At 44.1% G+C, this 17061-nt stretch overlaps 1 protein-coding gene across 1 annotated transcript; it reads left to right on the top strand.

The window, feature by feature from the left end:
- Nucleotides 1–4082: 4082 nt before the first annotated feature.
- LOC136654090 (olfactory receptor 14C36-like) lies at nucleotides 4083–5012 on the top strand. The gene has a single exon (XM_066630956.1). The coding sequence runs from the start codon at nucleotides 4095–4097 to the stop codon at nucleotides 5010–5012; it is 918 nt and encodes a 305-aa protein (XP_066487053.1). The 5' UTR covers nucleotides 4083–4094.
- The last annotated feature ends 12049 nt before the right edge of the window (nucleotides 5013–17061 follow it).

The following is a 17061-nucleotide window of genomic DNA, read 5'->3' as shown; positions in this document are numbered from 1 at the left end:
TATTTCTTTACTCAGCGCGTGGTCGGTCTGTGAAATTCCTTGCCACAGGATGTGGTGCTGGTGTCTAGCCTAGACGCCTTTAAAAGGGGATTGGATGAGTTTCTGGAGGAAAAATCCATTATGGGGTACAAGCCATGATGTGTATGCGCAACCTCCTGATTTTGGGAATGGGTTGAGTCGGAGTGCCAGATGTAGGGGAGAGCACCAGGATGAGGTCTCTTGTTATCTGGTGTGCTCCCTGGGGCATTTGGTGGGCCGCTGTGAGATACAGGAAGCTGGACTAGATGGGCCTATGGCCTGATCCAGTGGGGCTGTTCTTATGTTCTTATGTTCTTATGAGTTCCATTTTACTGGAATTTCTGCAGAAATTGCAGTTTTCAAGATAACAGTAAAGAGAAGTGTTTGAAAATTGTGTTATTTATTCAAAATTAGGCCCATTGTGTTCGGTAAGACTTGGGGCCCAATTCTAACCAACTTTCCAGTGCTGATGCAGCCATGCCAACAGGGCATGCGCTGCATTGCTCTGAGGAGGAAGTCACAGAGGCCTCAAGGTAAGACCTCAAGGTATTTGTTTCCTTACCTCAGGGCTGAATTGTGGCTGTATCAGCCTAGGAAAGTTGGATAAGATTGGGTCCTTAGGCTGTAAACTTATTTTACTTACCAAACAAGAAACAGCTCTAGTAATGGATTACACACACATGAACATATGAAAATAAATTTCGTGGGAAGATTTGTGGAAGGGAAGAAAATGCAAAAAAAACCCAAAAAACTATTATGGTGGAGATGCACATGTTATTTCTTGGTACCAGAAGATTTAAAATCATACTTTTTGACACAGGAACAAAGGATTTAACCAACTCGATTACTTTTTTGGCTGGAAGGAAAAGCAATTTGGATGAGTGGAACCTGTCTTGGGGGAAGAGAGTAAAAAAAATCTCAATACACTGAATTTCCTTCCTATATGATAATTAAGACCCAGGACCCCTGTTCGCCTTTGTATATGGTCATTAATGGAAAGTGTGTGGGGGGGATAGTCTTACATGCTGATAATTAAAAGTGGGTCCTATATTGTATGATGCTATATGGTAACATCACACCCCATGCATTTCTAGTTCAGGGACTCCATACCTGTCCAGCGGGCGGATCTTCCACATGGCCGAATCTGCCCCCCAGGTGAGCAGAATGCTCCATTCCACCAAGGAGCCTCTTTTACTATGCTGTCAATCTCCAGCAAACTGTGTGCTGGCCAGCCTCTTCCACTGTCAGTCGCCCCACCAGGCTTTGCACCTGGATTTCCAGGCAGAAGTGGCTACCCCACATGCAGTTTGGGGGAGATCAGTGACATGGTAAGCAGGCTCCCTTGTGGAAGTGAGTGTTCCATTTGCATCATGGAAGACTTTTTTTGGGGACTTAGTAGTCTCCAGTTTGGAGACCTCTGTTCTAGGTAACCATTTTCAGTTTCTGGTAGCATAATCCATGTCTACTTAGAAGGAAATCCTTTGTGTTCAGTGGGGCTTACTCCTAGGAAAATGCTTACAGGATTCCAACCTCGTAGTTCAATTTTGATTTCTTCAGTACTGCCCTGCAACACTTTAGAATCCCAACACCCACATCCAGACCATATCACCTTTAAAAAGTGACATTTTCTACTAATTATATTACAGATATGCAAATCAGAAAGAAAATGTTTTGTTTGTAAATCTGTTCTGATGAGTTCTACTCTCAAGACTATGTCTCAAGCCACCGGGAAAAAAAACCTACACTCCATGGCAGTAACATCTTAGTCACTGCCACTGGAGATGGATGTTTTACCACCTTTGGGGTAACAAAGGTAGAAGATCATGCATAAAATATTATGTATGTCTAAGAAGAGCTATAAAACTCCAGTATCATTGGAGAAGAAATTGTGTGCTTTGCATCAGGAGTGGAAAGAAATCTTTGTAATGAAATATTGTATATTGTAACTGGAATGATCAATTAGTCTGCTTCTCATTTGCTTTCCCTCAAAATTCATCATGTGATTTTCACTTTATTTATTTTACATTTACATTTCCAGATAAAACTGAAATAGTGGATATGAGCCGTGTATCTGGGGTTTGGAACAATGGCACAGTGCAAGATGGATTAAAGCAAAAGCAACTGCAGTACTGTATGGAAACTGAAGGACTGACTCGCATTCAAATTCACTTCATTTACTGCAACATGGAGCTGTCACCTGATCAGGTATAATTTTCATTACGTTCAGACAGAGATATTGATGAATGTCCTTCACTAATATGATAAGCCTGACATCAGTTTGGATAATGAATCTTCTCCCAACTATAATAATTTCAGGTTATGGAGTCAATATTTTGTTCCTGGTTCATGATACCTTCACTCTGCTGTTCTATAAATCTGTCCTTCCTATCAGAAATTATTTTATTATTTACTAGTTCAAAAGCATGTACACATTGTGTGCTTTGTTTTAAGACAGTATTTTTTTTTTTAAATCATAAAACACAGTGCAGAATGCAACTGAAAATTGAATCTAGGAAGTTTGCAAAATCGAGATGACTGGTGTTAACCTGTAAGAATGGTCCACACACCAGGATAAGGAGCGCTGATGCATATCCTAACAGGATAAACTCAGGAGGCATGCCTGCGGCAGCCAGCACTACACCAATGCCAGAGCAGGCTTGGGGCAAGCCCATGCTGGGTCAGTGCTGGTCAGAAGCCAGCTGGATGTCAGCTGGTGCTCTGTGAGAGTGAAGACAATGGAATGGTAAGTGGGGGTGGCGAGGGAGGTGTTCTGGGGTGGGGGAGGGTGGGGGAAGGCATGGGAGAAAGAGCGGAGTGGGAGGCAGAGCTTTCACTGGATCCAAAGCCCTGCATTGGGCCTACCGGGACTGCTTCACTCTGCGCCAGCTAAATAGCCAGTACAGAGTTGAGTAGCTGCATTGTAGGGCTTGTTTCCTTACCTGGGGGAAGGGGCTGAATGTCCCCTTCCCCCCAGGAGGCATCAAGAGCCACCCACTGCTGCCCAGCATCCATAGGATGCAGCAGCAGCCATTTTGGTGCTGCTGCAGCCTTGGGCTCTGGCTAGCTCAGAATTGGGCTGTGAGTTTCTACCCCTTGAGTGAGAATTGGGATATTGCGCAATCAACTAATTGATATATAGCTCTTTCTTTTGTATTGGTAATTTTACATGGAGTACCTCTTTGATCTATGGTTGGGAATTATCATTTGGTTTGGTATTTGAATACTTATAACTTGGGCCAATGGGAAAGAATGTAACTCAGAACCACATCAAGAGACTTGTGAATCCATAGAAATTAACGCATTGTTAAAAATGAGGGATGCGGAGACTTTTCAGGACATTCCATTTCCTAGTGAAACTGCCTAGAATATTTGCTGCTGCCCAAAGGTTTTCAGATTTTTATTGGCTCCGTGTCATCCAGCACAAATTCAGGCTCCTTAAGCACTACTGCATTACATTAGATGCACTTTGAAGTCCAACATTTAGAACTTTCAGATGACAATTGCAAGATGCCTGATCTCGTCTGATCTTGGAAGCTAAGCAGGGTCAGGCCTGGTTAGTACTTGGATGGGAGACCACCTGGGAATACTGGATGCTGTAGGCTTATACCATAGTCTTTCAAGACTCAAGATTGCCAACCAAGTCTATAGGTAGTTGTCTGCTACCTGGGGAAGGCTTCTACCCCATATTCTATTAAATGTAGAACAGAGATGGAAAGGGGTGCATGGGAGAAGTTTTGTGCTTACTTCTAGTAATCAGATCATTTTGGCTGCAGTCCTAACTGCACTTACCTGGAACTTACTTCTGAGTAGACATGCGTAGGATTGGACTGTTTGTAAATTGTGTTTAGTCCCGAGGAGGTTGCGTAGTTGCTTAAAATTCTATATGGTGAATTAAAAAGATGTGAGTGATCTAGCCCTACCTTCACTGAGTTTGGTCTGCCCCAAACAAAGTGCAGTTCTTTCCAAAATGGAATTAATGTTTGCTATATGAATCAACTATATTTCTAACAGTTATCCCTCTGTGTTGTTGTTTTTTCTTTCCCCTCAGAGATGCTGTGCTTCCTATTAATAAGCAAATGGATAATCAAACCACAGTATCTGAATTTCTGCTCCTGGAATTCTCAGCAAATCGGGAACTTCAGATTCTCCACTTCCTTATATTCCTGGTATTATACTTGACAACTGTAACAGGCAATTTTCTCATCATCTCCGCAGTAGCTTTGGACTATCGCCTGCATACCCCCATGTACTTCTTCCTCATGAACTTGGCCATGCAGGACCTTGGCCAAGCTTCCGTCATTATCCCCAAATACATGTTCAATGCCCTTATGAATACCAGACGCATTTCTTATTCAGGCTGTGTGGCTCAAGTCTTATTGTATGTCTTCTTTGTGGGCTCTGACGTGGCCCTCCTCACCGTCATGGCCTATGATCGGCATATTGCCATTTGTAATCCATTACAGTATGAAATGGTAATGAATAAGCAAGCCTGCATCCAGATGGTTGTGAGCGTATGGATCACTGGCATTCTCTATGCAATGCTACACACTGGTGGCACTTTTGCATCTCCTTTCTGCTCTAATATTGTCAATCAGTTCTTCTGTGAAATCCCACAGTTGCTTAAGCTCGCCTGCTCTGACTTATACCTAATTGAAATTGCTGTGGTGGTCCTAAGTGTTCTGGTTGGGTTAGGTTGCTTTATCTTCATCATTGTGACTTATGTGCAAATCTTCACAGCAGTGTTGAGAATCCCATCTGCAGAGGGGCAGAAGAAAGCCTTCTCAACTTGCCTTCCCCACCTGTTTGTTTTCTCAATATTTTTATTCACAGTATGTGCTGCTTACCTCCGGCCCACGTCTAACACCCCATCACAGCTGGATCTGGTCTTTACCATAGCATATTCCATGGTTCCACCCATGCTGAATCCAGTAATCTACAGCATGAGAAACAAGGACATCAAGATTTCCCTGTCAAAACTATTAGGTTTGCGATAATCTTTTGACAATGTTTTCTGTCTTCCTTTCATATACAATTTTATACCATCTTATTTCCAATGCAATGGTAGATACAACCAACACTTACCAGTGTTTATGTATTGGAAACAAAATTAATTGTAATGCTGTTGTTGTAAAGCTGAACAAGATTTTAGGAATGTAATGCTGATTACCTCCCCTGTTGTGAAAGGTCCATTCTAGTTAAGAGAATCTGGGAGATTATTCCTATTAAAATAACAACACAAAGAATATTGAAGTTGCTCACAGATGCTATTGTTATTTATAAAATATTCTTTCAAACGCTTGCCTCTATGTTATTAAAATGAAATATTTTGAATGCATAATAATAAAAACAAGTTTTGGTGGTAAGAAATGGCAAATGGGATAGCTTTTTGGCCCAATCCTATCCCCTCTCACCTACCAATATAACTAGCTTTGTCGCAGCTGAGATAGCTTTACAGCTGTCGCAAAGCAACCTCCCCTGACACATTCAGCTGGCCCACCAGCTGGGAGGCCGGAGAGAATACTTGTGTACCCGCAGACCCGTGTAGAACCACCAGAGCAGGTAACTGAGCACAGGGTTTTGGAGGAAGGGGGTTGTTTGGATTAGGTGGTGGGCAGAATGGGGTGGTGATGGAGGCATGGAGGAAGGTGAATCAGGGCAAGGAGGGGGACAGGATTGGCTGGGGTTGCGGACACCAAATCCTAATCCTCTTCCTGGACCTGATACACTTTCCTGCGTAAACACAGACTTGAGCCAGCAGTCAAACTAGTGCAGCTCTGAGTTGGCCCAAAACAGATGCTGGTGCTTACTGTGGGACAATGGGAAAAATGTCCCCCTACACCAAAGAGACCTTCAGCAGCTGCAAAACCGCTGTGAGATATAGAGACAGCATGTTGATGACACTGCATTGCCACGTGGGAATTTAGGTAGAATTGAGCTGCCCATTTGGTATGTTTCCAACTCATCTACTTGTTAAGAATTGTACTTCTTCCATTTTTTGTTTGCATTATGTGTTGTCATACAAAATGTTTGTATGAAGAAGGTACACACACACACACACACACACACACCACTCTTTGGTTTCTGTTTTCTGAACTGACCTTTAAATGTTTCTGCCTCAGTAGTAATAAGACATACTTCATGTCAAAACTATCTTGACAGCGGAATTCCCACCCCTGTTTACCAGAAATCCCGCCCCCTGAGGGGGTTCATGTGACCCCTCAAAAAACTGCCCCCATCCCTGCCGACCACTGGGGAGATGTTTTGTGGCGCCCCGACATTTGGTTTGGCGGGAAAAGGAGCCCGCCAATGAAGTGCTGGAAAGGGGATCATGTGACCCTTCAAACAACTTTCCCCATCCCCATCGACCACTAGGAAGGGGTTTTGTGGTGCTAGGTTATTTGGTTTGGTGAGAAAAGGAGCCCGCCAATGAAGTGCTGGAAAGGGGGTCATGTGACCCCTCAAACAACTCTCCCATCCCTGCCGTCCACTAGGTGAAGGTTTCGTAGCTCTCGGACCACCATATGGAACCAATGGGAAAAGGGGAATGGGAACAGGCCCAGGCATACCCATTGTATTTAAGACCCTGGCCTTCGGGATAGGGAGAAAGCCATTCAGCCTGCTGCAGCCATGGCTTCCCCTCTGAAAAGCTCAGCCACTTCGCCTTCTGAGATGGAGACTCCCCAGAAGCCCTCCGAGAGTGAAAGCCACACTTGGCAATTGTTCAAGATGGAGAGCCCCAAAGACCCAGAGACCACGCAGCCTTCTGGGGTGGAGACTCCCCAGAAGCCCTCCAAGAGCGAAAGCCACGCTCGGCAGTTGTTCAAGATGGAGAACCTGGAAGACCCGGAGACCGTGCAGCCTTCTGGGGTGGAAACCCCGGTCAGACCAACTGATTCTCAAAGCCTACTGTGAGCACCTATGAAGAAGCAGAAACACAAACGTGATGATGATGAACCTCAGACGTGTTACTGTTTCCATCTCTGAACCTGGTTTACCAGTTTGCAATGGAAGATGCGCCCGTACCTCATGAAACTGAAGCAGAGAATGAGCCAGCACCAAAGGTAAATCTGTGTGTTTGAGTGCATGTGTGCGCGCTTGCGTGTGTGTGTGTTGACTGATTTGTAAAAAACAAAATGGTAAAAATACTTATTTGTGTTTTTTCTGTAGGCTATTCCAGAGGATGAGAAGCAAGATGCTTACAAAACTTTATGTAACATCCTTGGGGTTCTCCCGCTGGATAGACATAACAATCTGACATCACAAACATGCCAAATAATCACAAAAAGTGTGCTGAGAGCAAGCCTGTTCGCCATTGTGAAGTATTGTGTGAACATAAGAACATAAGAACAGCCCCACTGGATCAGGCCATAGGCCCATCTAGTCCAGCTTCCTGTATCTCACAGCGGCCCACCAAATGTCCCAGGGAGCACACCAGATAACAAGAGACCTCATCCTGGTGCCCTCCCCTACATTTGGCATTCTGACTTAAACCATTCCTAAAATCAGGAGGTTGCGCATACACATCATGGCTTGTACCCCATAATGGATTTTTCCTCCAGAAATTTGTCCAATCCCCTTTTAAAGGCGTCTAGGCTAGACGCCAGCACCACATCCTGTGGCAAGGAGTTCCACAGACCGACCACACGCTGAGTAAAGAAATATTTTCTTTTGTCTGTCCTAACCTGCCCAACACTCAATTTTAGCGGATGTCCCCTGGTTCTGGTATTATGTGAGAGTGTAAAGAGCATCTCCCTATCCACTCTGTCCATTCCCTGCATAATTTTGTATGTCTCAATCATGTCCCCCCTCAAGCGTCTCTTTTCTAGGCTGAAGAGGCCCAAACACCATAGCCTTTCCTCATAAGGAAGGCGCCCCAGCCCCGTAATCATCTTAGTCGCTCTCTTTTGCACCTTTTCCATTTCCACTATGTCTTTTTTGAGATGCGGTGACCAGAACTGGACACAATACTCCAGGTGTGGCCTTACAGGTGTGAGCAAGTATCTAGAAGATTCATGTGAAGGATGCAGAATTCGGGCCCCTGGGCAAGAGGCTCATGAATGCTTTGTTTGGACTCATGAGTTTATTAGAGAGAAATTGTGTAGGCTTATGAAAAAATTAAATATTGGATGCATTGTCCATACAAGCGTGTGTATAGTGTTTTCACTGGGGTGTCTGGAAATTAAGCAAGATTTCCCAAAATACCTGATGGGCATGCTGGAGCAATTACAAAATGATTCTGAACCCCACAAAGCAGTTGATAAGCTTACCAGATTTGAAGATCATTTTTTTTGTTTTCTGTTGAAAGAGTAGTCAGGGCAAAAACATATTGGTTTTATCTGAGCTGGGGGGGGGTAGCTTATTAATATGTGCCTGAATGGAAATAAAATAAAAACAGGAATTGCATGTTAGTGAATTGAACATAATGGTTAATGCTTACAATGTGTGTAGAAGTATTTTAATACTAGTACAGAGAAGACAAGGGGGGGATGTGAAATAAAAAAATCCATGGGAGATTCATGTGAGGGGATGTTTATTAACGTGACTGAATGAAATAAAAGTAGAAATAATCAAATCTTTACAGGACTTGTGTGTGTGTTTGTTACTTTACAATGGATTTTATTAAGCATTATTTCATCTGAATTTAGAAGTATTTTAACAGTACAGAGAAGACAATGGGTGTATGGGGGAATATGAAATAAAATTTAAAAAAAGGTCCATGGGAGAATCAGAAGTTTTTAACATTCCTGAACTAATTATGATTTCAGGGCGAATAAACAAAAGAAACTGATCACACACGGTTACACGATATCTTTATCCAGATGAGAAAACAGCCAACACTGGGCTGAAAAAACACCGAAACTGTTTAACAACTTTCGGTAATTGATCAGGCTGGCATGGGAGCAGATTTTGGCCTGTTACACAATATCTTTATCCAGATGTGTAAACAACCAACAAGAGGGCTGAAAAAACACAGAAAGCTGATTAACAACTTTGGGTAATCAATCAGGGTGACATGGGAATCAGATTTTGGCCTGTTACACAATATTTTTCCATATGTGAAAACATCCAAACATCAGAGACTTCTTTTAAATCATACCGGGACTAATTAAGTTTTATGGTGTTAAAAACATAGAAACTTCCCATTATTTGTTCATGCATGACCTGGGAACAGACATTGAATGATAGTCCCAGGGATGGGGGTGCAGAGATTTTTCCTATAAAAGTGGAACACATCTTTTGTCAGAACACTCAAGATCAGGGGTGCTCACACTTTTTTGGCACGAGAGCTACTTTGAAACCCAGCAAGGCCCGGAGATCTACCAGAGTTTTTTTTTACAATAATAGCATTTGCCATAACAGAATTATCCTAGATGAAATCAGTTTCTCTCCCCCCCCCCGCCCAATCCTGTAGGAAAACAAGTGAGCAAATTGAAAGAATGGGGGCTTTGCTTTTGGATCTCCAGGGAAAATATTTGTTAAGGGGTGGGGAAAAGAACATTACTCTTTAGTTCTGTATGTGCACAGGCATGTATGAGGAGGAAACTGGGGGCCCAATCCTATCCATGTTTTCCTGGGAGTAAGTCCCATTGACTCTAATGGGACTTACTTCTGAGTAGGCATGCTTAGGATTAGGCTGCCAATTGAAATATTTTTTAACTGTAAAAAAATGGGGCTGACTCCCAGGTAAGTGTGGACAGGACAGTAGCCTTAAACTCTTGAGAAGGTCCACTGGGGAGGAAAAGAGCCTGTGGAGCAGATTCAGGCCCAGGCCATGCCCAGGGTGCAGTGACTGCAGAAGTGCACCAAGAGGGGAAGGGGGGCCACAGCTGCCTGGGAGGACTCCAAGGATGGCAGGCAGGGGAGCACCTGAGTCCAGGTGTGGGGTGAGGGAGGGGGGAGCCGCTCCATCCAAGCCAGTCCCACCTGCTTGAGCTTCTCTTCTATTTCCTTCCTCTGGTCAGAGGCTTCCTCCGTGGGAATCATCCCGATGCCAGGCAGAGGAGGCAGGCTCCCCTCCATTCCTGCTCCTGTCAACACACTCCACCTTCACTTCCACCTCATTCCCCGCCCCCCACGGCGCCACCCAGACACCATTTTAGGAGTGGCAAGGAGCGCCGAGCCTCCCCCGATAACCAATCCAAGTGATGACCTCCTCCAGATGCTGGCCATGTCACGTGATGGCATCTGGTCTCGCAGTTGCGGGAAGGGGACAGAGACAGGGGAATTCCAGTTTTGTGGGAGGGCGGAAGCGATGATTGACAGAAGAAGTGATCAATAGGTGTGGCTGAGAAGATGTAACCCGAGAAGTTCTATAGCAGGGGTGCTCACACTTTTTTGGCTCAAGAGCTACTCATTTTGCCTCGTGATCGACCGGTACATTGCGATCGACATGTTGAGTACCCCTGCTCAAGATCATCCCAAAGAAAGAAGGCATCAGATTGGTGAGTAAAATCTCTCTCTCTCTCTCTCTCTCTCTCTCTCTCTCTCTCTCTCTCTCTCTCTCTCTGACAGTGTGTGTGTGGCTGTGTATCTAAGACTCAAAAAATTGCTGCCTTATTCAGGGGTCCAGGCTTTTCACTTTTTTTTAGGACTGATATGTTTTTTTTTTCATGTGTGTGTGTGTGTTGAAAAGGAAAAAAAATCTTAATTGTGCTTTTTCTTTGTATTAAAATTTCAGACTGTTTTGTGAAAAAATATGTCAGAGGATGAAGAATCTATTTCACAAGAATCTGATGGTAAAAAATTTAATCTTAAAATAGCAGTAACCTATTAATTTTTTGAAAGTACAAGATACAAATCTTTCTCTTCTGTTTACATTTTCTAGTGTTGTTTGTGGACGTGCTTAACAAAACTATTGCTAAGCAAAGTAATTCTTAGATGAATATTTATTTTCCTTTTTATGTGAATACTGAGCAAAAAAAATGGTTCCTTTATGCTTATTTCAGATCCACCTACTCAAGCAGGGGCTAATCTGTCAAGGGGACTCCTGGTAAGAAAAAAGAGGGATCTATAACATTTAACTGAAAAGTTACTGATTAATCAAGGCTATTTTTTAAAAAAGGGGTTTCCAGTTTTTTCAGGTTGTAAGCAAGGGGCATTCACTTTTTGTAAACGTAAATCTGTACCTATGATGATCCCTGTTTACAACCACATAATGTAGTCTATTGTAAGTGATCGTGACTCGTTCAACGTTCTCCCTGCGAATAGGAACACAACGCAACAGAGGCACATAAAAGTCCCCCACTGCCTGGTGGTCTATAATGTCTGTGTAAACGTACAAGGTGCTAAACCCTCCTGCAATATCCATGGTGAAGGTTGATTTTCTCGTGGCTAAGCCCGTATCCAACCCTATTATATGGGCCAGTTCCACTTCTGCTTCAATTTTGTGAAGTGGCGGAGCATTAAGATAGATCTTCCTAACCACGAAATCATAGGCCAGAGATTTATCAGGTGGTGGATTTATATAGCTCGTTATCACCTTGTTCATAGTATCCAGTATGTCAGGTATTGATGTGTAATATCCCCCCCCCCGTAGAGTGAATAGCCATTCTATCCTTCCGTTGTCAATTTGAAACTTTATATCGTCTGTGAGTGTGTCCCAGCTGTGAGGGTACTGTATCTCCGCTAATCCCACTCCCCACTCCCCACTCCCCTGCCAGATCCAGGAAGCACGCCAGACGGATCATGAAGGCAACACTGCTGTTCTGTTGAAATATATTATTGCAGGCTTTGCTAGGGAGGGTGATGTAAAATTGTTTTCCACCATTTTTCCCCCTCTGCTATTTAGCTTCACGCAGTTCAGAGTCTGAGACCCAATTATTGAATTTGTCAGGCCAACCTAACCATTTCACCAGGTGTTGCTTTTTCGTACCCCTCCCCTCGTAGCTAGAACTTTTTCAACCCTGTAAACCCTATCCTCTTGCATCCTCACTCTCTGTAATTCTTCAGGATAGAATATCCCCGAAATACTCTCTCCCCCGTAACCTTTTAAGCTGTACACGGGTCTTCTCCCCTTGCTGCTGACTTGGTCGACTATGAAAATCTCTGTGGTAAAGCTTTATTCGAAACCTTTTTCAAAGACCCCCTTGAGCTTAGAGATTCTCACATGATCTCCTTTTCTGAACATAGAAACCTCTTTTCTCCCTCTACCCCAGTCTCCGTACACTGTTTTCCAGACAGACATGGCATTGGAATGGTTCACATCCTCAGGTCGTACTCTGGTCGTTCTGTGCACAGTGTGGTTATAACTGCTTATAAATCACAGCAACACTTCCGTGTATCTAAAAGTGTTGTTAGCTGTGAAAAATCTCCACATTTTTGTTTTTAATGTTTTATTAAAACGTTCCACAATAGCCACTTTGACCTCATTCCCTGTAACAAAGTGATGGACGCCGTGTTTTTTAAATAGTTCTCTCACAGTACGGTTTAGAAATTCTTTACCAGAATCAGTCTGCAGTTTGTGTGGTATTCTCCCCTGTTTGAAAATGTGCTGAAAAGCAGCTGCCGCTTGTCTGCCTGTTTTGTCTTTCAAGCTTCTGGCCCATGTGTATTTAGAAAGTATATCCACCACTGTTAAAATGTACTTGTGCCCCTCGTTGTACTTAGAAAACTGCTGCATGTCCACTAAATCGGCCTGCCATTGTGCATCCATTCCCGAAACAATCGTTTTGTTTCTCTTAAATCACACTTGAGACTGCTTATGCAGTGTGTAAGCATCTTGCTCTGCAAGCCACTCCTGAACATGTTTTTGAGTCAGAGTTTTACTATGCTTTTTGGCCTCTTGAAAGGGGCTGTTTACCCCTCCAAAGCTCCCGACCACCTCAGGTGTATAATATATATTTTTTTAAAATTTCAACATGCTTTTCCATGGCTCCAGTTAGCACAGAAACGCGCACAATCAGATAACGTAATTTGATTTTATTTTTTCTTCACAATTATTTTCATTCCTCTGGAATTTTAGGGAAGCAGGAGCTCCCCTAAAGGAGCACTCCCCTAAAGGAGCAGGAGCACTGAGACTCAGTTTTTCAAGAGCCCCAACAACCTCTTCAATTTCCTAGACAAGACAAAAAAATCATGTCTCATCAACCCCACTCACATTTTCCTCAGTGGTTGAGGTATCTAGATAATTTAAAAATACACGTGTGTATAAATTTCAGATCCCCCCCACCCACCCAGTAAAATTTACATACAGACATGTATGTAAAGACCAGGGCTTTGTCTTCTTTGGGACTTTCCAGATATCTACACAGGTATCCCCATCAGCCGACCATTCTAGTGGCCCAACATCTAGTTCCCGTATCTGGTTATTTAAAAGAAATATGTAAATTATTACCACCCTACCCCATGTGCCCAATATCAAAACCACCCCATGCCCCCTCCAAAACACATGCTTACCATGGATTGCAACCAATAGGGTGCTGAATCCATTTCTATTTCCTGGCTGTCAGGCAGAGAATTACCCCTGTTTAAAACCCCCTCTGGAGGTCCAATACAGGGCTCTGGTTCTTCAGTCTCGAGGGGAACCTTTTCAGTTAAATCAGCCCTGTGTGTACCCCATTTGAGTGAATTACTACACGCATCCATGGCATTATAAAAATTGATAGCTCTACCTAAGCACTGCCTGTCTACGGTCTCCTTTTTTTTTAATACTCATGCCAGGGTCTTAAATACATGGCTGCTGCCAGGCATGTCCAGACATACTCCTGAAAACCGTTTCCTATTGGTTCATTCCTCCCTCCCCCCGCCATGCACCCAGTCCTTCCCCTCAAAAAAGCAAACATTGTAGGTCTTCCATTTCTTTTCTTTTATTTATTTATTTATTTTTTTAAAAACAGACATTGCTTTGTAAGGCATAAAGGTTTCTTACATTTCCTTCACTTGTCACAAACACTTAGACAGCAGTGGCCTCTTGCAAGAAACTTTTGATACTTTTTTTTTTTGAAACCACGGGATGTACATACTCGAGGTAAGTGTAATCCTCCCCTCTCACCATTGTATCAACCCATTCCAGGGGGTCAGGAAAGGCATTCACGCTAGCTATCAGGCTCAAAATATAATCAACGGTTGTGGCGGTCACATGCAAAAACAGTAAACTGTAAGCTATATTAATCACAGTGTTCAGAATTGCCTGCAGGTAGATTATTTTACACACAACTTGTAAGAATCCTATTCTATCAAAATTATTCCCATATCTGCAATCGTGGGCTTCCTCATCCTTGGATTTAATTTTACAACCAATGCAACAGTTAAGTAAATACCCCCTATAACAGTGCTTAAGAATCATATACAGCTTAGCTCTAATTAGTGATTTCATAGCACCTGAGTGGCAACTTGGGCTGAAATGATCCACTGGGGTCTTCTGAAGGCCTAAAATATCACGAAAACTTGTACAACCTTCTTGATTTCCTGGAACATGCTGGGTCTTTGGAGAACCGGAACATTCTTTCTCCTCTGGGGATTCCTTTAAAAAATATAAAAACAAACTTAATTTCTAATATTTCTGTCTTTCTAGTCCATTAATACAGTTACAATGAGTATCAAGCATGTCTGTAAAAAAAATGTTACCTGCGTAATCTTGATTGCCGCTGCCTCAGGAAACTCGGTCACTGTGTGCAAAAGCACAAACCCGCAGTCACAGCTGATTTGGGCAAAACGCACAGTCTCTTCATCCCATGCTAGCTTGTAAAGAAGCTCCACAGGTATCGGTCTACAATATTCGTCACTGACATCGATTTCACAGCAGCGGCTTTTCTTGCTCGGTGGAGATTGCATCAAGCGCTCAGAGACTGAAGCTTGGTGGGGAAGGCTCTCAAACACTGATCTGAGCAGGCTGGAAGGCAAAGCGGGTGGGCTTTGAAAATCAGTCAATCTGACCGGGGTCTCTGCCCCAGAAGGCTGCATGGTCTCCAGGTCTTCGGTGCTCTCCATCTTGAACAATTGCCGAGCATGGCTTTCACTCTTGGAGGGCTTCTGGGGAGTCTCCATCCCAGAAGGCAAAGCAGCTGGGCTTTTCAGAGGGGATGCCATGGCTGTAGCAAGATGAACAGCTTTCTCCCTCCCCCGAAGGCCAGGGTCTTAAATACAGGGGGCATGCCCGGGCCTGTTCCCATTCCCCCTTTCCCATTGGTTCCATACAGTGGTCCAAGAGCTACAAAACCTTTGCCTAGTGGTTGGCGGGGACGGGGAGAGTTCTTTGAGGGGTCACATGACCCCCTTTCCAGCACTTCATTGGCGGGCTCCTTTTCCCACCAAACCAAATATTCTGGCACCACAAAACCCCTCCCCAGTGGTTGGCGGGGTCAGGAGAAGTTGTTTGAGGGGTCACATGACCCCCTTTCCAGCACTTCATTGGCGGGCTCCTTTCCCCACCAAACCAAATATTCTGGCACCACAAAACCCCTCCCCAGTGGTTGGCGGGGTCAGGAGAAGTTGTTTGAGGGGTCACATGATCCCCTTTCCAGCACTTCATTGGCAGGTTCATTTTCCCACCAAACCAAATGTCGCGGCACCACAAAACCTCTTCCTAATGGTCGGCGGGGACAGAAGAAGTTGTTTGAGGGGTCACATGAACCCCTTTCCAACACTTCATTGGTGGGCTCTTTTTCCTGCCAAACCAAATGTCGGAGCTCCACAAAACCCCTCCCCAGTGGTCGGCAGGATTGGGGCAAGTTGTTTGAGGGGTCACATGAACTCCCTCAGGGGTGGGATTTTCCGGTAAACAGGGGTCTTCTGCTGTCAAGATAGTTTTGAGATGAAGTATGTCTTATTACTGCTTGCCTATGTTCTTGTAAATTTACATTCAGTTCCAGGCAAAAATGGTAAGAGGTCAGTTCAGAAAACAGAAACCAAAAAAAGTGATAAGAAAAATGAGGAAAAGTTGTTGGGGAAATGGTAGGCTGAAAGCAATTATTTGGAGAAATGGAACTTAATGGTCATTGCAGTGGTTCTCAAACTTTGAACCATCATGATCTTCCTCGTCCTCTATACTGTGTTGCGACCCAATGCTCCTTGCTGTGCTGAAAAACCTTATTGGAATGCACCAGAGGGCACTTCTGACCCATCCCATTGAACTCTTTGGGCTCCAGAATGGCTGTGGAAGCAAACTGGACATAAATCAGAAGTTGCGTACACCAACTGGAAGTCACTTCTGGTTGTTCTCCCAAGGTATTCTGAGGCCCATGGAAGCCAACGGAATGGATTGCTGGCATGGTGTGACTCAGAATCAGCCTCTGCTGATTCCGAATAAGGCTTTGCGGCCCAACATGGAGCATCGGATCATGACCAAGCTCACATTGGATCATGACCCATTGTTATAGGTGTTTAAAGCATGGTCTCCATCCCCACCACCCTTAGTGCCCTACCCATGGTAAAGTCCATAACTATGCATCCTGGTCATGGGTTGTATGTGAACTGGCGCTGGCATGGCACTGCTAGGGACCACTGATCTAAGGCAACTCCCATCCAAGCACTTACAGAGCTTCAGATCTCCTCTGCATTGCTCTTGCCACTCAGAATGTCTTTGACAGTAAGGAGGAGGGGCAGCTTACAGGGCACATTGAGGTGCTTGCAAAACTTAGTGCTTTGCCCTTCCATGACTGCCCCCACCATAGAATGCAGTGCACACCCATTTGGCACAGCTGCTTCAGCACTGGAAAGTTAGTTAGGATTGGGCTGATAGAGCGTGGTTGACAGAGATGGGCTAATCCATCGTGGCTTGACTCAAGAGTCTCTGCCCCCTTTAACTTGACTTGAAATCAAATCCTAATGAGTGGACTTTCTGAACTGTCCAGAGAGTTTTGGCAACTCGAAAAGAAAAATGGAGATACTACCAGGCTCTGGGTGTGTGTGTCAGAGTTCTCCTTTAATACTCCCCTGATGTCTCCATCCCATCTGTAAACAAGGCGGGTGGGATGTTCTGCATGACAGCAGGGACAGAAGCAGCCAGAGGGAGGAGGGTCATGTGCAGCAACTGGGAGGTTTACCAGTATGACCCAATAGTTTGCAGCTGTCCTCAAAAGTAGTCCCATTTTGGCCAGTCATTGA

Source organism: Tiliqua scincoides, chromosome 5 (assembly GCF_035046505.1).
Source record: "Tiliqua scincoides isolate rTilSci1 chromosome 5, rTilSci1.hap2, whole genome shotgun sequence".
In the NCBI taxonomy this organism is placed as follows: Eukaryota; Metazoa; Chordata; class Lepidosauria; order Squamata; family Scincidae; genus Tiliqua; species Tiliqua scincoides.
This window is presented reverse-complemented; position numbering and strand designations above follow the sequence as displayed.

Excerpts from the sequence above, each read along its gene's own strand:
- LOC136654090 (XM_066630956.1), top strand. The coding sequence starts at position 4,095 with ATGGATAATCAAACCACAGTATCTGAATTTCTGCTCCTGGAATTCTCA.